Below are 21,484 nucleotides of genomic sequence, written 5' to 3'. Positions count from 1 at the left end.
TGCGTACCACAAACTACAGAGCCCACACGCCCTGGAGTCCATGCACCACAACTAGAGAGAAGCCCACACGCCACAACGAAAGATCCCACGTGCGGAAACAAACACCCAACGCAGCCAAAAATAGATTAAATAAATAAATAAGTAATAAATAAATCTAAGAAAAAAATGACGATAGTAAAATAAAGATGAAAAACAGTACAAGAGGGCTTCCCTGGTGGCGCAGTGGTTGAGAGTCCGCCTGCCGAAGCAGGGCACACGGGTTCGTGCCCCGGTCTGGGAGGATCCCACATGCTGCGGAGCGGCTGGGCCCGTGAACCATGGCCGGTGAGCCTGCGCACAAGAAAGGGGTGGGGGAAGGCATGTAAAAAAAATAATTAGGGTAAATGAGATGGTTAAAGTTCAGTATCCAGAATGTATAAAGATCAGTTCAGTGAGCAAATAATCAAAGTATTTGAACAGTTTACTCCAGAGGAGATAGAAATGCTACGTGGAATGTTCAGCCTTATTATTAAGAAAAGCAAAGTAAGGTAACTAAGGCACTATTAAAGTAGCACACTTATTAAAATGTTAAAAATGGCAGTAGAATTTGTGGAGAAAGAAGTACAGGAATACATTGCTGATTGTTATAATTATGGCTGTGCTGTATATTAGAATTGAAAAGTAAGACCAGCTCAAATGATTTAGTCATCACAAGTAGACTGTGATATGTTAACACACTGGAATATCTCTTTACCATTAAGAGTGACAGATTCAGGTCCTGTGCAGATACAGGGCAAAGACTATAGACATCCAAAGTGGAGGAAGGTGCTGGGCCAGGGTATCGCCTGGAAGAGCTGGTCTTCACTGTCCTGGGGTTTCTCCCAAGTTGGCCTACAAGGCTGTTCTACCCACCTGTGTCTGCCCCATACTCCTCAGCTCCCCAAGACTCTGGTAGGAAGTCAGAAGGAGGTGTGCCACTCTTAGAGAAAACCAAAAATGTGTATCTTAGAGGGTTACAGATACATTTGACCTCTGGGGCATTTTCTCTCTGTAGGCACAGCACATGCTTGGTTACCGTGGGTGGGGAACAGGGGTGTTAGTTATAGGACTCAGGTATTTGATGGAATTGGGGGCCTAGTATGGTCATCGCCTGCCCTTAGACTAGCCAGGTTGAATCCTTTCATGGCTGACTAATGCACCCTGACTTACTGTTTCTTTGATATGTTAGTATGTTGGTGTACATTGCTGTCCTGGTGGTCTCAGAGTGGTCCTGCCTTATAAGGTGACCTTGCTTCTTTTTGCTGAGATCTGCTTGTGTTCCTTTCACAGTTTAACTTTCAATGTATCGTTTTATTTCTCTTGGTTGCAAATTCTTGTGGGGAAACCGTACTGTATCCACTAAGTTCTGACAACAGGGCGTATGGGGGTTAATAAGAAATTTATGTGGCCTAATTGTGTCTATGTGAGCAGTGAGATGAGAAGTAGCTAAGAGTTTGTAATTATTGGAGGTTTCAGGTCCACATGGGTTACTTAATTATTTAGTTATAAACCATAATACCATCTGGGATTGTAATGTTCTAAACGCTTTTCTTTCAAGGATGGACACCCTCTTCCTTTGTGTCTTCACGACAGAACAGAGCAGACAAATCTGTTTTTGGTCCCGAAGACTTTATGGATGAAGAGGTGAGTGTGCAGAACTTTAGCTGCCAGTTAGCCGGTGAGATGTGGGTGATTGGTTGCTGTAGCACCTTCTCTCTCCCCAGAAAGTTCAGTGTACGATTTCCTCTTTGTTTGTAAGACTTTATCATTTTGGTATTTGGACTCCATAGTGCCCTGTACATCAATGGATTCTTGTTGATTGGCATAGTGCCTTAACTGGCTGGTGCCAGTTTCTAAAGTCAAGAGTGTAAGGGGGGACTTCCCTGGTGGTGTAGTGGTTAAGAATCCCCCTGCCAGTGCAGGGGACACATGTTCGAGCCCTGGTCCAGGAAGATCCCACAGGCCGCGGAGCAACTAAGCCCGTGTGCCACCACTACTGAGCCTGCGCTCTAGAGCCCGTGAGCCACAACTACTGAGCCCACGTGCCACAACTACTGAAGCTCGTGCGCCTAGAGCCCATGCTCTGCAACAAGAGAAGCCACCGCAATGAGAAGACCACATACTGCAACGAAGAGTAGACCCCGCTCACCGCAACTAGAGAAAGCCTGCATGCAGCAACGAAGACCCAACACAGCCAAAAATAAATAAATTAAATTTAAAAAAAAAAAAAAAAAAAAAAAGAGTGTAAGGGGAAGGTCATATACAGGCAAATTTACTTGAAAAATCCCCAACTGCCCCCAAAGTGCAGTGTCTGTCAAGCTGAGTCCACAGCCTTCCATGGTGACTCTTTTTTAAAAAAACATTTTCCAGCATAACTTAAAAATTTTTTTAATTTTATATTGGAGTATAGTTGATCAACAATGTTGTGTTGTGTTAGTTTCAGGTGTACAACAAAGTGATTCAGTTATACATAATATGTGTATCTATTCTTTTTCAAGTTCTTTTCCTATTTAGGTTACTACAGAATATTAAGTAGTGTTCCCTGTGCTATACAGTAGGCCCTTGTTGGTTATCTCTTTTAAATATAGCAGCGTGTACATGTCAATCCTAAACTCCCAATCTATCCTTCCCACTCCCCTTCCCCCTTGGTAATCATAAGTTCGTTCTCTAAGTCACAGTGACTCTTACGCACCCTGCAGTTTAAGGAGGAGTGAGTGATTAGACTAGAGAAAGGAATTAAAGGAAGCCCTGTCCAGGCATCTGGGCACCTCAGTAAAGTGACCATGACTGCTGCTTCCTAGGAGTAAACGGTGGTGGGTTTCTAAAGTGGTGCTACCGGCCTGCAGCCTGGGCTACATTTTCTGGTAAAATTAAGCCTCTCTTACCTTAAAACCTAGTCATGGGTTCATTTGTGATAAAGATTAAGTAAAATACTTAACCTGAGCATGTTTTAGGCTGCAGGTAAGTGGCAAGGGGTGATCCCCTTCCTGTTTGACTAGCAGAATCTGTGAGGAAACATATCTCATGGAACAAGAAATCCAGATATCAGCAAGGCCCCAGGCTCTCAGGTATCTTCTGCACGTCAGCGTGTCCTTCCACGACCTCACCTCACTGTTGCAAGGTGGCCACAGTAGTTCTAGGTGGCACATCCGGGATGACATTATCCACTGGGAGGGAGGACTTTCTTCTTGGAATCTTTCCTTGAGAGCAGAGAAGCCATTTGGTGGATTTTCCCTCACATCGGCTCCAGTGAATTGTCCTACAAGCTCGTTCTTAAAGCAGTCCCTGGTGAGGAAAATGGGATCAGAATGACTGGCTTAGACAAGATGTGAAGCCCACTCCCGAACCCTCCCCTGCCCCAGCACATCCCCCCGCAGGGACGTCACCCCTGAAGGGCGTGGTGGCGCAGAGCCAGGCCGGTGCCTGGACAGCATCAGGGCTCCGTGGGGAGGGCGCAAGGGGCTGTGGCTGCTGGACAGGCAGTGGATGGTACTCAACTCTAGGCCTGGCACAGAGGTGCTCCCAAATGCTTGCAGACTGTGCCTCCAAGGCCTTTTCCGCCTTCACACTGACCTTTGAGGTATTGTCCAAGAAGAACAAAGAGCAGAGCACTTCCTTCCTGTTTTCCTAGCTTGGCAGTGCCTGTTGTGGCTTCACTGAGTGGCCACTGTCATGCCCCTGTCCTCGGGCACTGGCCTTAGCTTATCCAAAGTCAGGGCGCAGGTCAGCTGCTCTGCTGATCCCTAACTCAGTTTCGTAGTTTTAACCTTTTTTTTTTTTTTTTAAGTAATAAAGCTGTGTAATGTATCATGTTTAATCACTTTCCAAATAATTTAAGTAATTCTGTTTGAATTTTTTTTTTAAAGGATCTTAGTGAATTTGGGATAGCACCTAAAGCGATTGTTACCACAGATGATTTTGCTTCTAAAACCAAAGATCGAATACGAGAAAAGGCCAGGCAGTTAGCAGCAGCTACTGCCCCTATTCCTGGCGCCACTCTGCTTGATGACCTCATAACACCAGCAAAGTAAGAAGAATTTAATTCTGACTTTTCTTATCTTGGCATCACTGCCTTGCATATGTGTGATGATCTTACTTAGGGATAGTTTGGTTGCAAGTAGGAGCAGCCCTCTCAGCCTAGCTTGAGTACAAAAGGGTGTTTTGCCAAAAGGACCTTGCGCTGTTACCACATGGAGTGCTCTAGAGCTCCAGGCACTAGCTGTGTTAGTGGGGCTCATGGCAGCTGGAGAGCTATTAGGAACTGGGGTGACTTCCCTCCCACCCCCTGCCTCACAAGCCTTAAGGGCTCTCTCCTCATTCTACCCTCTTCCTGCATACTTCCTTGTTCTGCTCCTGGGTATGTGGCCTGTTGTGGCAGCCTCAGACCGTCGTGGTTTCCCAGGCCACATGCTTGGCATCTATGTGCCCGTCCCAAAGGCCTGGGAGAGGGGGCATCTGATCAGCTTTCCCAGGTCCAGTCAGCTGTGGTGGGAACAGCAGGGCCACGCAGTTCTAGTAGGGATGGGGGAAAGGGCTGAGGCATGACAGGTATATGAGCTGCTTATTTCCTACCGTTGGTTAGTGTTTTAAAAAGAAGTTCATTTTCAATGCCTTGATATCCTAGGTTATCTGTTGGGTTTGAATTGCTAAGAAAAATGGGTTGGAAGGAAGGACAAGGAATTGGTCCTCGAGTAAAGAGAAGACCACGCCGACAGAAACCTGGTATGTGTACTGATTGTCATTAATTCTACAGCAGACTTTTTGATGACTACATGTTTCTAGAAGTAAGGTTGCTGGGTCAAGCGGTGTGCACGTATTTTAAGGTTTTTTGTGTGTAATGTACAATAACTTTCTGGAAGGATTGTACTAGTTTACCTGCCCACCAGCAGCATATGAAAGTTCTTGTTTCCTACTTTTTCCAAAACTGTGTTATAGGGCTTCCCTGGTGGCGCAGTGGTTGAGAATCCGCCTGCCGATGCGGGAGACACGGGTTCGTGCCCTGGTCCGGGAAGATCCCACATGCCGCGGAGCAACTGAGCCCGTGAGCCATGGCTGCTAGGCCTGCGCGTCCGGAGCCTGTGCTCCGCAACGGGAGAGGCCACAACAGTGAGAGGCCCGCATACCGCAAAAAAAAAAAAAAAAAAAAAAAAAAAACTGTGTTATAGCTTAACATGATTATTTTCTATTATTCCTGTCCCTTGGTCTCCCCAGCCAGACTGTGAACTCTTGGAGGCAGCAGTACTTTCTTTCGGGTTCTCTGTGGTTCTGAGCAGTAGTGGTTACTCACCATGTGCGTCATTGCCAGAGTGCAGGTGGGGCAGGGGCTGGTGGAAAACAGTCCCTGAGTGGTCAGTGTCCAACTCTAAAGCTGTAGCGTCTTTTACAGGCTCAGCCGTCTGCCCCTGAAGAGTGTCAGTGAATCAGGTTTCTATAATTTTAGTCACCTCTGACTAATGCATTTGAAATCTCTTTTATAGATCCTGGAGTAAAAATCTATGGCTGTGCATTACCCCCTGGAGGCTCTGAAGGATCTGAGGTATTGTATGGGATGATTGACCTTCAATTTGGCCCAGTAGTACCTGTTACTTTATGAGCGTGAAATTTAGGTTCGGAAAATTTTAGAAATCAGTCAGATCGCATTATAGGGAAATACCCATACCCTAAAAATGTCCTCATTATGTCAGATACTGTATTTAGCAACCTGCCAGCCCCATAGATGTCCCAAGTCTGTTCAGATTCTTAACATGGAGTTGTTTGTCAGAAATAGGCTCACAAACTAGAAAACAGACTTATGGTTAGCAAAGGGGATAGCAGTGGGGGCCAAAGGGGAGAGATAAATTGGGACTTTGAGATTAACATATACATACTACCATATATAAAATAGGTAAACAACAAGGACCTACTGTATAGCACAGAGAACTATATTCAATATCTTGAAATAACCTATAATGGAAAAGCATCTGAAAAAGAATATATATATATATATATATATATATAAACTGAATCACTTTGCTGTGCACCTGAAATTAACACAACATTATAAGTCAACTATACTTCAATTAAATAAAGGTTAAAAAAAATGGAGTTGTTTGTGTTAGTATCCTTTGTTCAGGGACTTGATTTAGTCATTTGTACTAGTGGAAACGAAAATATGATAATTGTTCTGTTTGGAATTAATCACGCATTTGAAAATAGTTATTTTACAGGCTTTACACCAGGCAGTGACTCACCTTCATTCCATTTTGAAACACTGAAAATAGGATGAAGATGATGACTACTTGCCAGAAAATGTGACCTTTGCACCCAAAGATGTCACACCTGTGGATTTCACACCTAAAGATAATGTACATGGACTGGCTTACAAGGGCCTGGATCCCCACCAAGCACTGTTTGGAACTTCAGGAGAACATGTTAATCTTTTTCGTGGTGGACCCGAGGGCGCCAACAATCTTCTTGGAGATGTTGGAGTGAATAAAGGAAGAAAATTGGGAATTTCAGGCCAGGTAAAAGTGTTTCTGTTTGATAAACAGGGAACCATTGACACATGAGAATTCTTGCTGTTATTATATTAGCCCCATAGTAAGCACTCATTATTCATTGACTAAATGAAGACCTTAAAGTGGTTGTATTGTCCTTAGGAGCTTGTCCGAAGACATGTAAAGCACACCGTCCTAACCTGGATGTGTGTTCCTGAGACCCTGTGACCTAAGGTGCCCAGTGGAGTTTGTGTGTGAGGAGTGAGGACTGCTTTCCCACACCCCAGCAGGGCTGAGCGGAAAACCACACTCACCTCTTTGATTTAGTTAATAGTTGAATTACAATCTGCCTCTCCACGTTCAGGTCCAAGTTGTACTACCTCTCCGACTCTTTCCTAGTGCAGCAAGCCCTAAGTCAGGAACCTGGGTGTAAGTTTTACTTTTACCAAGGGTCCTTGGTAAAAAGACTTGCTTTTTACCTTTGAGGAGATGGAGAGCTTTTCCTGATTGCCTGTCTTCTCAAATTGATTCAGAATCTCTTTCCTAAAATAAGTTCAGAGAATGTTTACTTTGTCATCTCATTTGTACCTTTTCTTTCCTTCACATGTTTTTTTTTTTTTTCCAATCCTTTTAACAAAAAGTGCTATTTGTTCTTTGCCATTTCCCATAAAGATTAGGAGTTCTTCTAGCAGCTGTTAGAGTAGCGGAGGTCTTCAGACCCTGGTCACCAGCGCTGGCACCAGACCATGTTGTTCAGTAGATGAACATTCTGCCTTTCTCCTTTTGGAGGCCCCATTTCTCCCCCTGCACTGCTGCTTGGGTGTCTTCTCCACTCCTCTTTCTGCACTAAGACCCAGACCCATGGCTGCTGCTGAGTCTGGAAGACAGCTGCAGCGCTGGAGCCATGGCATTCACTTCTGGTCAATGTTTTCCAAAAGACTTGGATACATGTGTTAATCTGGGGCGGCCATTCGCTTCTCTCTTGGTGATCTTGAAGTGCTAATGTGGTCTGATCAGTCACATCCTTATAGTAGCCTTATCCTTCAGTGCAGGCAGGCATACGCTAACACCTGTAATGGCTCAGTGTGAAATCTTGCTTTTTGAAGGCTTTTGGTGTAGGTGCCCTGGAGGAGGAAGACGATGATATCTATGCCACGGAAACTCTATCCAAGTATGATACCATTTTGAAGGATGAGGAGCCTGGAGACGGACTCTATGGCTGGACAGCACCCAGGCAATATAAAAATCAGAAAGGTAATTCCATGGACCCGCAACTGATGGTGGACCAAGTGTTGGGACATTAGCCTCCCTGGAGCAGGGAGTTGTTGGTCAAAGATGCAGAGTGAGGAACAAGTGGGGATAAGAGGGGCCCACTGTGGGAAGTAAGACAGAAGTGGGATTTAGACCAGTTCAAGGCCAAAGCCAACCGTCCAGACAGTCAGGTGGGGAGGAGGAAGGGGCCTGGAGTCAGGGAAGGAGCAAGTGTGTGGACGCGTGCTTGCTCGTGTTGCGGGTCAGAGCTGACAGTGGGACAGAGGGACGCACTCCCAGCTCAAGGGACTGGGCAGGTAGCCAGAGGAGGTCAACCGAGGCAGCAAGTCAGGAGGCCAGGCATGGGGACCAGGTGGTAGGTACACAGAGAGCCTGCAGCAGAATGGAGATTGGTGCCCAGCTCACCTCATCACTTAAACTTATCTGGTTCCTAATGGGCTCTTGTTGAGCTAGGAGATGAACATCTCTTGACACACCTGGAATTTCAAGTCAGAGTCTTATGGTGATTTGGATTCTATGGTTCTAAGTAGGATTTCAGTTTTTCTTTCCAGAAAAGGTATAGGAAGGAGTCAGCAGGTATTAATGGCATGTGATTTTGATTCAGTCAGACCTGGGTTTGAATCTTAGCTCTCAATCAGACCCAGATTCGAATCCCAGCTCTCTACTGCCCAGCTGCATGACCATGGGCAAGGCTTGTAGCGTCTCTGGGCGTCATCTGTAAAGTGAAGATAAAATCCACTCTGGGGGTCATTGTGAGGATTAAATGGCATCACGGGTTTGGCATAGTACCTGCCTCGAAGACTGAATAGATGGCATCTACTCAACAACCACTTAAAGTAAGGAGGTGAGAGTTCAGATAAAATAATCTAGTTGGATGTTTTTAGCTATAGTCAGATCAAGTTTGATCTAACTCTTATAAAATACATCTAAATAATCTAAGCATCACTCCCCAGTGATGCCAATTTTACATTTCCAGAAGAGAAAAAAGCAAGTGAGAAACAGTCTTTAGTTTGCGTAATGGCTGTGAGCACAGACCGTTAAGAGAGATTCCCTGGGCTCCCGTCCTGGCTCTCCCCATTTATCAGCTGTGACCGTAGGTAGGCTGTTCAACCTCTCCAAGCCTCAGCATCCTTGCCTGGGCAATGGGCACGGCAATGGCTTACCTATCCCACGGAAATTTGCGTAAAGGGCTTAGAACGTGCCTGGCACACAGCAAGCACTCTGCAAGTGTGAGCGGCCTCTGTCATCATCGCCACGAAAAGAACCCAGGGTTTTACACGAGGTGCTGGGCGGGTGTGCACCCAGACGTTAGTAGATGTTACCTCTGGGTGGGAACTAGGCTACTTTTATTTTCTTCCTTTTGCTCACCTATATTTTCAGATTTTTCTACTAAGACTATGTATTGTTTTTATAACTTAAAAGAAGATATATAATATTATATTAAATTAATGTTATATTAATTAATATTATAGCTTATGTTAACGTGTTAGTTATTACACTAACTATATCAACATACTAACACACATACTATATTACTAATATTAATATAATGTTTTATAATAATTACTAATCTATAATAAATATACATATTTAAATCTGCCTTCTCAGCCAAATCTTTGGCTCTTCCTTTGTATAACACCTTTGCCCTGGCTGATTTATCCCAGCCAGCCCTTCCCCCATCAAGCCTGGGTTGGTGCCTCCCTCTGAGGTCCCCACCCTCTGCTCACGCCCTCCCTGCCACAGTTCCCTCGCCTGTCCTTAGGGTCACAACATCGATAGTTTTGACCTTACGGTTTTTCACTGAGTGAATCTATATGTAGCCAGTCTCATGGCTGATTTTTAAATTGTTCTTGTATTTTTTCCATGATAAGTAGGGCTATAGTATTCTCATGGCTCTCTCTTTGTAGACATTTATTTCTTCATAAAGGTGAAATTGCTGGGGTTTTAAAAAAAATAAATTTATTTATTTATTTTTGGCTGCACTGGGTCTTCATTGCTACCTGCAGGCTTTCTCTAGTTGCGGCGAGTGGGGGCTACTCTTCATTGCCAGTGCACGGGCTTCCCATTGTGGTGGCTTCTCTTGTTGCGGAGCACAGGCTCTAGGCGCGGGGGCTTCAGTAGTTGGGGCTCACGGGCCATAGAGCTCGTGGGCTTCAGTAGTTGTGGCACACGGGCTTAGTTGCTCCACGGCATGTGGGATCCTCCCAGACCAGGGATCAAACCCGTGTCCCCTGCATCGGCAGGCGGATTCTTAACCACTGTGCCACCAGGGAAGTCCCAGATTGCTGGGTTTTAAAAGAATACAAAATTCGAAGAATGTAGTTTAATCCTATATTACCCTACAGAATTTTAGGGACTTCCAGAAGCTGGTCCGAAAGTTCTACGTCAGTTGAAGTGCAAAGAATGAGATTGTGGGGAGGGTAGTTACAGGGCTGTGCTGCATTATAAGAGGCTGAAAACCTGAGTGCCACCTGCCCTGCGGGCAGCCGTGCCTGCTTCAGGGTTCCACACCCAGCTTTTGTAAGTGCTGGTGGTCATGTAGCATGAGCTTTTGGCAACAGAAAATGCAGTTCATGCATATGGATTTTCGACATAACCTCTATGTGCAGAAAATCCTTGAGAATCAAAGGGGTTGTTTCCACAACCAATAGATCATCCCTGGCTGCAAGTTAGAGGGTGTTAGTCATATCCTGAATTAGTGATCTTTATCTCTTGTTAGAATTTCAGTTGACAAAAAGACAAAAGCACCTTTTAATTGGTCCCACAGATTACAGGCTGACCTGGTTGTATTGCCTGTTGTGTCTTACTTGGATGGTTGCTAAAGAAATTGGGAGGTCATGTCCCCATGGTTCTTCATCTAGTTTTAGAAATGACTCTTTCAAAGTTATTTTAATTTTTATCCATACTTGTTCTCTTGATGGTTTTTCTTGAGATCTTTTACTCTACAGAGCATATTCTTTGGTGCCCTTTAGCATAGGGCCTTGCGTACTTTTTCTAAATCACCGTTGAGGTGCCATTGTTACCTGGACAGCCTAATCAGCCCAGGGCCGTGTGGTCTGGGCTGCCAGTCACTGAGTCAACAGAGGTGTGAGGGCTTTACATGCCATTCTTTCCTCCCTTTTACTGATTGCAACTATGACATGTAGTGTTTATATTCTCAGAGATAAAAAACTGAGGTCTTTTGTCTTATTCTAATTTTCTCTGCCTCTGGAATTAATCAGATGACATCATTTTGCAGAATCAGAGAAAGAGCTTCACTACGTTGGCAAAATTTTGGATGGATTTTCCTTGGCTTCTAAACCTTTATCTTCTAAGAAAGTAAGGTTTTTCTTTTTTAAAAGAAAATAACTGATTTAGCACTTAAAATATTTGCTGCTGTGTAATCTGAGTTATTCTGTTAACAATGGAAAAGATAAATAAATTCTGCTAACAGAAAGCAACAGTCTGGTTACTAAGTGATTGTCCAGGGAAACATATTCTGCATTGGAAAAGTCAGTCAGTAGCCACATGGTGTTCAAAACATCTAACTGCTAATCTTTTAAATCCAAACTTCAAGTGAGTGGTTATTTCCATTAAGGAAGAATTACATTAGAAGCTGGTGGGAGAATGGAATTGATCCAATCCTAGGGGCAATGTAACTGAAAGAAAATTTCAAAGAGCCGTAACAGCCCACAGTCCCAGCTCCTCCTGGGCGCCGTGGAGCACATTAGCTGCTGTGGGCAGGGCTCCCTGGGCTCCTTGCCTGCGCCGAGCGGAAGGGAGAGAAGCTGGGAACGTGTGGGTCGAGTCCTGGGGAGAACTCCTCATGGCTTTCCAGGTAGTTCTGTTTCTGTGAGCTTTTTTACAGCTTTGGCCACGTGGCTCTTTAACACCCAGCAGAGTCATGTGCTCACAGGTTAGCATGGGTGCTGGTAGCTCAGGAGGGGTGCCTGGCCGTTTGCCTCCTTGGCATCCTTGTTTTAGATTGTTCCACACTTTAATGGGCTTTTTGATTTTAACTCAGCAAACATTTGTTAAGTACCTCTGTGGCTTGGCCTGTGGTTCTCCAGAAGCAGGGAGGCCAGGAGCAGCGCAGCCTGAGAAACCATATACGTTGTTACAGCAGCTTTGATTTGTTTAGTCGTGATAGTTAATGTGTTGTAACAGAGAGCAGAATATGTTCAGAACAGTGTTGGGCACCTAGTCAGCCGCTGTTATTTACCAGAAATGTCATATTACGTCAAAGGAGAATGTAAGTTTTTTACATGTATGAAAAGGGAGCATAAAAATGGTTAAGTACTCATTCAGCTTAGGACTCAAGGGTAAATAGAACTATTTAAATAAGTCTTGGCCCCCAGGTAGCTCCTGCTCATCGAGGGTGCCAGACAGACAAATCCACTGTCATGGCAGAGTGTGTAAATGGAGATGTGGGCGCCGGAGGTTCCTCGCTGGCATAAGGGTTTGGGTGTGAACGATTCAGAGCAGGGCTGTGTTCACTGAGCCTTTCACAGAGAGACAGGTTTTCTAATATGTGGCTAAAAACCCAGCCTTCGGATCCGGAGGCAAAACAGAGCAGTGATTTTAGCAGAGGGATTGAAATGCTTTGAATCCGATGGTGGATATTAAGAAGAGTCATGTGTATACACCCCTCCTATCTGCCATGCTCCTGTGGTTTTTTTTGTGTCATGGTAACATGAGAGTGTTTGCTGCCTGACTTGGGAGTTACGTTTTTCAGAGAAGGCGGTCAGGCTAAGATCATAAAAAATGAGGCTTCCTAACAATGATAATAGCACTCTTTCATGACTTTCATTGGACCAGGTGCTCACCCCAGGCTGCACTTTACAACCACCTGGGAAGCTTGGGAAACTCCAACTGCAGCCGACTTTTCTGTGGGATGGGACACAGGCATCAGCATTGTTAAACCTCTTAAGTGAGCGCTGTGTGCGTCTGGGGCTGAGAACCGCAGCCAGAGAGCGTTCAGTGCTTCACTGGTTACAGAGCTCAGAATTCCAGGTAGCTGAAAAATCTAGAAAACAGCTTAAATAGGACTGTCCATAAATATGTGTTTGTTAGACCAAGAGCAAGGGAGACCATTTAGAGCAGTAATTTAAAAATATCTAATACTTTCTTTTAGCTTATCTGTTCTACCATCATTGATATCTGAATTTCCCTAATGTATTTCAATTTCACTTCAGTCAGCTTTTGAATGAAAAATACCTTGGACCAAAAAATAAGGCCTGAAACTCCAGTTTGGAACTGAAACATAACCAGAAAAAGAATTCTGAATTTATTTATTAAAAAAAAGTTTTTTTTAAAGCTAATGTGATTTTTAAAAATTAATTAATTAAGTAGTTAATTAAGGCTGTGCCGGGTCTTAGTTGCGGCATGCAGGCTTCTTAGTTGAGACATGCGAACTCTTAGTTGCGGCATGCATGTGGGATCTAGTTCCCCGGCCAGGGATCAAACCCGGGCCCCCTGCATTGGGAGCATGGAGTCTTACCCACTGGACCACCAGGGAAGTCCCAAGAATTCTGAGTTTAAAAGTAACTTATTTAAAGTAATTCTTTTTATTTAAGCTGTGAATCATACTTTTCTAAATTTTCTGATTCACAATGGGCCGGTTTTGCATGTGGACCAGTAGTAACTATAGTTATCGTTATTATTCTCATATAAAGCATGCGTGTTAGCATCTCTGAGTAGAGTGGTCGGGATGATATTTAGAATGTCTGGCCACGAGAACAGTGTGGTTCTGGTGACCCTCCAGATCCAGGATGGATGTTGGCGGGGCACCTGGGCAGGCTGTTCCCAGTGCTGCCTCCCCGCCAGGTGCTAGCCTGGGAATGGGTGGGGTTAACCAGAGGTAATGAGTTTTCTTGGTTAAATGAAACATGATCACCTTGCAGCCTGTGTGTTCTGAGTTTTGTTTCGTTTTGTTTTTGTAAGATTTATCCACCACCCGAATTGCCAAGAGACTACCGACCAGTGCATTATTTCAGACCTGTGGTGGCTGCAACCTCAGAGAACACCCACTTACTTCAGGTATTATCAGAGTCAGCTGGAAAGCCAACACATGAACCAGGGACACATAGTAGGCACCAACTGAATGCCTCCAAGCGGGGAGAGTTGCTAGGAGAAGCGCCTATTCAAGGTACGTGCCACAGCGAAGATTAAAATCATTACATTTATAATAATCTGAGTTATCCAAATGAAAATGGAAAGTCATTTTCCCACTGAAATTTTTAACATAATCTTGTATTCTCAAACTGTGGGAATACAATTGTTTATTGTGAATGGTGTAGTTAACAGTGTACACATCCTTTACTTGTTGTTTTCCCACCATCAGTTTGAGTTGTGTCATTCAAATTATACGCCCAGTCTTAAGTGCAGCAGTTTTCAGACTTGATAATTGTCCCAAGAATGAAGCAAAGACTAGGGCCATGTGTACCTTCACTTTTTCTGCACAGGCTGGGAACGTATTGTTTTTTTCTCAGGGGAAAAGGGTATTGTTGCTCTTTTCCTGAAAGCCTAAAAGGAATGAGTGTGTCTGAAAGGATGGATAGACGTGGAGAATCCCCTTGTAGGCTGGAACCGAGAGGCCCGCTGTGAGAGGTGGACTTGGACTTGCCGTTTGGGAGCCTAACAGGTGCCTCAGCTACAACAGACCAAAAGAGAACTCTTGGTTGCCCGCTTCCTTCCCCAGGTCACTCTTGCTTCAGCTTTCCCCTTCCCAGTAAATGATACCACCAGCGACCCACTGCCTGGCCCAGAACACGGGAACCCTAATTCTTAGCTCCTTTCTTTCCCTGCCTACCCCTCCCTACCCAGTCCCTCAGCAAGTCCTCTCAGCTCTACCCTCAACGTGTGAGGGGACCCCATCCACTTCTCTTCGTTTCCGCTGCTTCCACCCTGGTCTCGGTGCCCATATTCTCTCACCTGGATCATTACAGCAGCCTTTCATTGTTCTCCTTAGTTCCCTTCCTTTTTCTCTGCAGCCTGTTCCCTTTAACAGCAGCCAAATGTATCACTCCCCACCTGCCCCTGCTAAAACGCTCCAGTACTGCTCACACTAAGGAGAAGTCCAGACTGCCCACAGGGCCCTGTGGACCCCGCCCTGCCTACCTTTCAGGCCACAGCTTACACCACTTCCCCTGAAGCCCCTGGGGTCCAGCCTCATTCATGATCCTCCCTCCTGCCCTCTGAACCTGCCGACCATGATGCCGCCTCGGGACCTTCATATTTCCTCTGTCTCTCTTTTCTCTCACATTTTGGCTCTTTTTATTTATTTTTTGGCCGCGCCGTGTGGCTTGTGGGATCTTAGCTCCCCTCCCAGGGATTGAATCTGGGCCCTCGGCAGTGAAAGCGCGGAGTCCTAACCACTGGACCCCCAGGGAATTCCCGGCTCCTTCTTTTTACTTAGAACTTACCTCCGATATTATCTTTTTAGAGGGCCTTTCCAGGCTCTCCCTGCCCACTGTTTAAGCTAGTTAGCTCTTCCTCTGCCCCATGACCAGCCCTCTCACGTAGGTCACGCTATGTTTCTCTCCCCACAGTTCTCCTCTGGTGGTGGTTCTTGGCTTCTTTAATGTCCATCTCCCTCACTAGTAAGAGCAAGACCTCATCTGTGTTGTTCTCCCAGCCCCAGGCCTGGCAGTGGGTGCTCAGTGAGCATTTGTGACCCGCGTGAGTGTTTGATGGGGCTGTGCTCTGAGCCAGGGCTTGTGCTAGGCAGGACTGGGGAGATGGTGGTTGCCACAGACTGGAGGTCCAGAGTCTGGGATGTCAGGTTCCTCATTCAAGGACCACTCACTGGCGTTATAAACATCCAACCTCCACTTTTGCCAACTATAAAATAGGTGTGTCATTATTTTATTACTGCCTAGTTCACAGGGATAGTATGAATACAGATGAAACACTAAATGTAAAATACTCCCCTCCAATTACATAAATTTGTGATATTGAAAATGTATGTAGAGAGATATGTGAGTATAGATGTTTTATGATACTTTTCATCTCTCGCTATTATTGTTTCTTTTTTAGGGGCACCTACTTCAGTGTTAGAATTTCTGTCCGAAAAAGATAAAGAGAGACTCAAAGAAGTGAAGCAGGCAGCTGACCTTAAAGCAGCTCAACTCAAGGCCAGGAGTCTGGCCCAGAGTGCCTCTAGCAGCAGACCCCAGCCCTCCTCTCCAGACATCGGACACTGCTCTTGGCACATGGCATTGAGTGGTGGCACAGCCCCCGTGAGAGCCAGCAACTTCAAACCTTTCGCAAAAGATCCAGAAAAGCAAAAACGATATGAAGAGTTTTTAGTAAACGTGAAACGGGGTCAGAAAGGTGGGTGCTAGGCCTGGGCCTCCCACGTGTCGCCAGGGGTAGTGTTCTTGCTGTTCTGACCTTAGGCCCAGATTCAGAATTGAGGTATCCTGCTCTGGCAGTGTTTTATTTTGCCCTGCTGTGAACACTGTAAAGATTTCAGGCCCTGGCTCTTGACTTGAGAAAGCAAGAACAATCAGTCTGTGTTTCTCTGTATCTTGGGTCCCAAAGATAGCAGTTTAAGTAGAGAGTGTGCCTTGGCAGTGGCTAATGCTAAATTACAGACCATTTACTGTTTGCAAATGCTTGACTTCTGTGTAAGGGTTGCATTTCCTGCCACGAGAACAAGGTCATTTCCCACGCTATCTTAAGATCCTAACCATCTAGCTCTAAATTATAGTCTAAAATTTAACTTAACAAACATAGTTGGCCGTCGAACCCTTACATGGGGAAAAAGTCACTCTGTGATCTATGAAGTAAATACGGCAAGACTGAGGCAAGAGATTGCTCTTATACGCAGTAGTCCTTGTGAGAGCTTGTCAACAAATTAGAGGGGTTGGTTTTCAGAAGCAGATCTTTGTGTACTGTGCCTTAACTCCCCACTAAGATTCCACACCCCTAGTGTTTACATGTTAAATTAAAAAAAAAAAAAAAGTTAGAGAAAGGAGTGTTTTCTGCTCAAACTTAGGCATATACTTGGGGTGAATTTTCACTGTCTGGGACTGGTAGTAAGTTCCTTGCTTTGAAAATTTTATCAAGCATTAATCCCCAAATGTTTTTCTCTGCTATGTGCAGTAGACAGAATTCAATAAAAGCATCATTTTGAGGGAGGGAGCAATAGTACCTGCCAAGTACCTCCCGCCATGCTCTTAAAGACCAGGATAATGATTATGTGTTTCCTCTGGTGAAAACTACAGGGATACAGTGGTGCCCACTAGATGTTCCCCACTTTTCCTAGGAGTGAAGCAGTTTCTTGTTCTCTACCACAGACGCTCTGGAATGTTGCCTTGATCCCAGTATGACAGAGTGGGAGCGACGCCGTGAGCAGGATGAGTTTGCTCAGGCAGCCCTGCTGTATGTGTCTTCCCATTCGACCTTGTCCTCCCGCTTCACCCACGCCAGGATGGAAGACGATGCAGAGCAGGTGGAAGTCCCTCGGGACCAAGAGGTCTGTCGCCATCATTCCCTATATGTGGTGAACTTCAGAACTAAAACACCGTATGGCCAAAAACGTTAACTCCCTCAGTGAAGAGATCAAAATACACACGGCACTGTAGAATAAGAAATGGCTTTATGCTTTTAGCTTCCAGTGTACTTTAGCAGAAATGGAGCATGAGCCGTTTTGAAATTTTGGAAGGTTGTTTGCAAACTTGTAAATGGAAGAGCAGACAGGTCAGTTGTGTGGCCACTTGGTGAGACAGATGACTGTCTTTTCCCAGAATGACGTCAGTGACAAGCAGTCAGCTGTGAAGATGAAGCTGTTTGGGAAGCTTACCCGAGACACGTTTGAGTGGCACCCTGAGAAGCTTCTGTGTAAGAGGTTTAATGTCCCTGACCCATATCCGAGGTAAGTTGGATAAACCTGCCCTCGCATCAGTACTTATTTCCCTGTATTAAAGCTAACTCTTCACCTGCATATTCATTTAAATTTCCTTTTTCTAGACGAACTTACTTGTAAATGCTTGGAGCTGCAGACTTTGCAGATTTAACTTCTATTAATTTGTTACTAAAAAAAAAAAAAGCAGACATCCAGGTAGCAAAGATAGGAAACTCAGATACACCAAGTTACAAAAACAATGTCTGTCTAATCTGCCACCTTTTTAGTCACACACAGAGAGTTTACATTTAAAATGAAATTTATGTTTTCTGATTCTCTATACAAGTTCAGTACCTTCTTATTTGATTGTAAACACCATAAGAAAGCATATACAGTTGAATCAGAGACTTTGTCAGAAGATTGAGGTAAATTTTAACAGTGGAACTTTTCCTTCATGGAAATCCATTGTCAAAGTTAAATCCTAGGGCTTCCCTGGTGGCACAGTGGTTAAGAATATGCCTGCCAATGCAGGGGACACGGGTTCAAGCCCTGGGCTGGGAAGATCCCACACACTGTGGAGCAACTAAGCCTGTGCGCCACAACTACTGTCCGCGAGCCACAACTACTGAAGCCCATGTGCCCAGAGCCCGTGCTCCACAACAAGAGAAGCCACGACAATGAGAAGCCCGCACACCACAACGAAGAGTAGCCCTCACCTCGCCACAACTAGAGAAAGCCCGCATGCAGCAACGAAGACTCAAACGCAACCAAAAATAAATAAATTTTTAAAAAAAAGTTAAATTCTAGCTCTTACTGTAATAATAAAAAAACTCATGGCTCCTAAAGTCAGACATTCCAAATTCTAAAATTGCTTTGAGAAACAAAAACATCTTAAGGGACCTTTTCAGCCAAGTAGAAGAGCTACTGGTGAAAAACATGAGATGGTATAGGAATTGGATTTTATCCTCACAGTTGTTATTAAAATTATTTATATATATGTTTCCTTTTCAACCCCCAGTTCAACTTTAGTTGGCTTACCAAGAGTGAAACGTGACAAATACTCAGTCTTCAACTTTCTGACAGTCCCAGAGACAGCTTCCTCACCTGCAACTCAAGCATCAAGTGAGAAAGTTCTGCAGCACCGAGGTCCCGACAGTGAGTAGGGCTTCCCCAGGTCCATGGTCTCAACCCCTAGCCTGTCGGGAAGACAGAAGTAAAGGGTCATCTTGTCATAGGGGTCCACGTAGTGTGAACTCTCCTTCCATTAAAAGAATCGTTCAGGGCTTCCCTGGTGGCGCAGTGGTTGAGAGTCCGCCTGCCGATGCAGGGGACACGGGTTCGTGCCCTGGTCTGGGAGGATCCCACATGCCGCGGAGCGACTGGGCCCGTGAGCCGTGGCCGCTGGGCCTGCGCGTCCGGAGCCTGTGCTCCGCAGCGGGAGAGGCCACAGCAGTGAGAGGCCCACATGCCGCAAAAAAAAAAAAAAAAAAAAAAAAAAAAAAGAAGAATCGTTCATATGAATACATTAGCTCCTGCTGAAGTGGTCCAGATATACACTGTTTTGGGTTGGAGCTCTGCTTCAGCATCTGCCATATTCCCAGCACCTTGCACAGTGCCTGGACCATACATAGTGGGCTCGCTGATGTTCTTAAATGAATTAAAGAACCATAACGCAGAGCTTGCCTTTTGCTTGCTAATTCTAATGTTAGGTCTATGTCCTACCTTTCAGAATCAAGAAAACCATCCAGATGGGATACATCTAAACAAGAAAAGAAAGAAGATTCCATTAGTGAATTTTTAAGTTTGGCTAGATCAAAAGTTGGTCCACCTAAACAAGAGTCCAGTCCATTAGTAAACAAAGAGGAAGAGCATACAATGGAGTCAGTCTCAAATAAGGTATTTGGGGCTCTCAAGTTCTCTTTGCCAGGCTGACTGTGGCCTTTGCCTTTCTCTGTGGTGATGCTTTTTGTTATTCGATAGCAGTGGTCAGCAGACTTGCTGTGAAAGTCCAGATATTAAATATTTTAGGCTTTGTGTGCCATACAGTATCACAACTATTCACCTTTGCTGTTGACTGTGAAAGAAACCACAGGCAATATGAAAAAAATTGAGTACCTCTGTGTTCCAGTAAAACTTTATTTACAGAAACAGGCAGTGGGTTGGATTTGGCCCATGGGCAGCAGTTTGCCAACATCTGCTGTGCAATTCACCAATTTCGGTCATAGCCTTAGTCATTTGAGGAGAGGTTATAAACTTCTCTGCCTAGAATGGCTTTCACTTAGCATCAACCACTGAAACAAAATTCAGTGTATTGTATAGAAAATATGATTTTTCAAGTAACAAGTAATCCCTTTTGTGGAGAGTATAGAGAAAATATCCATTGGATTTTTTAAAAAATTACTGCCTAAATCGTTGAGCTGAACTTAATAAAAATTTGGTTTTATTTCTAATAGCCTCATTAAAATTATGTTTTAAATTAACATACATTAAACTTGACTTTTAAAAAAAGTGCAGTTCAGTGAGTTGTTATACATATGTAGATTCATGGAACCACTCCCACAATCAGGATGCAACATGATACCATCACCCAAAAAAACTCCCTCATGCTGTCCCTTCATAGTCATACCCTCCCCTCACCCCAAGCCCTGGTCAACCATTGATCTCTTCTCTGTCTCAATAGTTTTGCTCCTTCCAGAACGTTATATAAATGGAATCAGACGATATACATATGTAGCCTTTTGAAACTGGCTTCTTTCACTCAGTGTCATACATTTGAGATTCATCAGTACTGTGTGTGTATCAGTAGTTCCTTCCTTTTTATTGTTTAATGATATTTCACTGTATGGGTACACCACAGCTTGGTCCATTCACTCTTTGAGGACATATGGTTGTTTCCAGCTTTTGGCTATCATAAATAAAGCTTCTATGAATATTCATGTGCAAATTTGTATATGAACCTAAGTTTACACTTCCCTAGGGTAAATACCTCACAGTCGGATTACTGGGTAAGAGCTAAATATAGATATAACTTTATAAGAAACTATTAAACTTTATTCCCAAGTGCTTGCTTCATGTATTTTGAAACTCTTGTTAGGTGCATACAAATTTAGGATAGTTATTTTTTTTTTTGATGAATTGACCCTTTCATCATTATGTAATATTACTCTTTATCCCTGATTGTTTGCATAGTATGTATTTCTCCATCTTTTCACTTTTAATCTATTTGATTATATTTAAAGTAGGTTTTTAATAAGCAACATGTCATTAGGTGCTTTATTTTTAAATACATTTTGATAATCTGTATGTTTTAATTTTTGTATGTTTTGACCATTTGTATTTAATGTAACTTGTTGATGTAATTTGGATTTTGGTCTGCAGTTTTATTGTTTGCTTTCTGTTCCCACTCTTTTTTGTTTCTCTCTTTCTCCTTTCCTACCTTCTTTTGTATCACTTTAATAATTTTTAGTTTTCTATTTGCATTTATCTATTATATATTTTTTTACTCTATTTTTGCAGTGATTGCTCTAGGGATTACAATATACATACTTAATTAACCTTTACACCATGTATTTAGGATTGATATTTTACCACTTCAAGTGGAATAGACAATCCTTACCGTCCCTTTACTCTCCCTGCTTTATGTTGTAGTCTATATGTTACAGTGTATATATATATATATATATATATATATATATATATATACACATAATGAAAACCTCATCAGACAATATTTAAATTTTTGCTTTCAGTTGTTATACACATTTAAGAGAACTGCTGAGGAGATAATGGTCTATTTGATTTACTTGGATATTTATCATTTCTGTTCCTGAAGTTCCAGGTTTCCCTCTTTTTAAAAAAATTTTTTAAAATTCTTTTATTTTTTGGTTGT

At 43.8% G+C, this 21,484-nt stretch overlaps 1 protein-coding gene across 1 annotated transcript in view; it reads left to right on the top strand.

The window, feature by feature from the left end:
• Positions 1–21,484, top strand: part of GPATCH1 (G-patch domain containing 1) — a 44,531-nt gene that overhangs the window by 6,834 nt on the left and 16,213 nt on the right. The window contains exons 3-15 of the mRNA XM_059046025.2: positions 1,577–1,662; positions 3,885–4,045; positions 4,643–4,740; positions 5,496–5,554; positions 6,279–6,521; positions 7,601–7,748; positions 11,005–11,084; positions 13,689–13,893; positions 15,783–16,079; positions 17,048–17,226; positions 17,498–17,625; positions 18,614–18,750; positions 19,325–19,491. Of these exons, the coding sequence (XP_058902008.1) occupies positions 1,577–1,662; positions 3,885–4,045; positions 4,643–4,740; positions 5,496–5,554; positions 6,279–6,521; positions 7,601–7,748; positions 11,005–11,084; positions 13,689–13,893; positions 15,783–16,079; positions 17,048–17,226; positions 17,498–17,625; positions 18,614–18,750; positions 19,325–19,491 (1,988 nt within the window). The remainder of the gene's footprint in view (positions 1–1,576; positions 1,663–3,884; positions 4,046–4,642; positions 4,741–5,495; positions 5,555–6,278; positions 6,522–7,600; positions 7,749–11,004; positions 11,085–13,688; positions 13,894–15,782; positions 16,080–17,047; positions 17,227–17,497; positions 17,626–18,613; positions 18,751–19,324; positions 19,492–21,484) is intronic.

This window comes from Kogia breviceps, chromosome 18 (assembly GCF_026419965.1).
Source record: "Kogia breviceps isolate mKogBre1 chromosome 18, mKogBre1 haplotype 1, whole genome shotgun sequence".
NCBI lineage: Eukaryota > Metazoa > Chordata > Mammalia > Artiodactyla > Physeteridae > Kogia > Kogia breviceps.
Note: the sequence above shows the minus strand (reverse complement) of the source record. Positions and strands in the feature narration are given on the sequence as shown.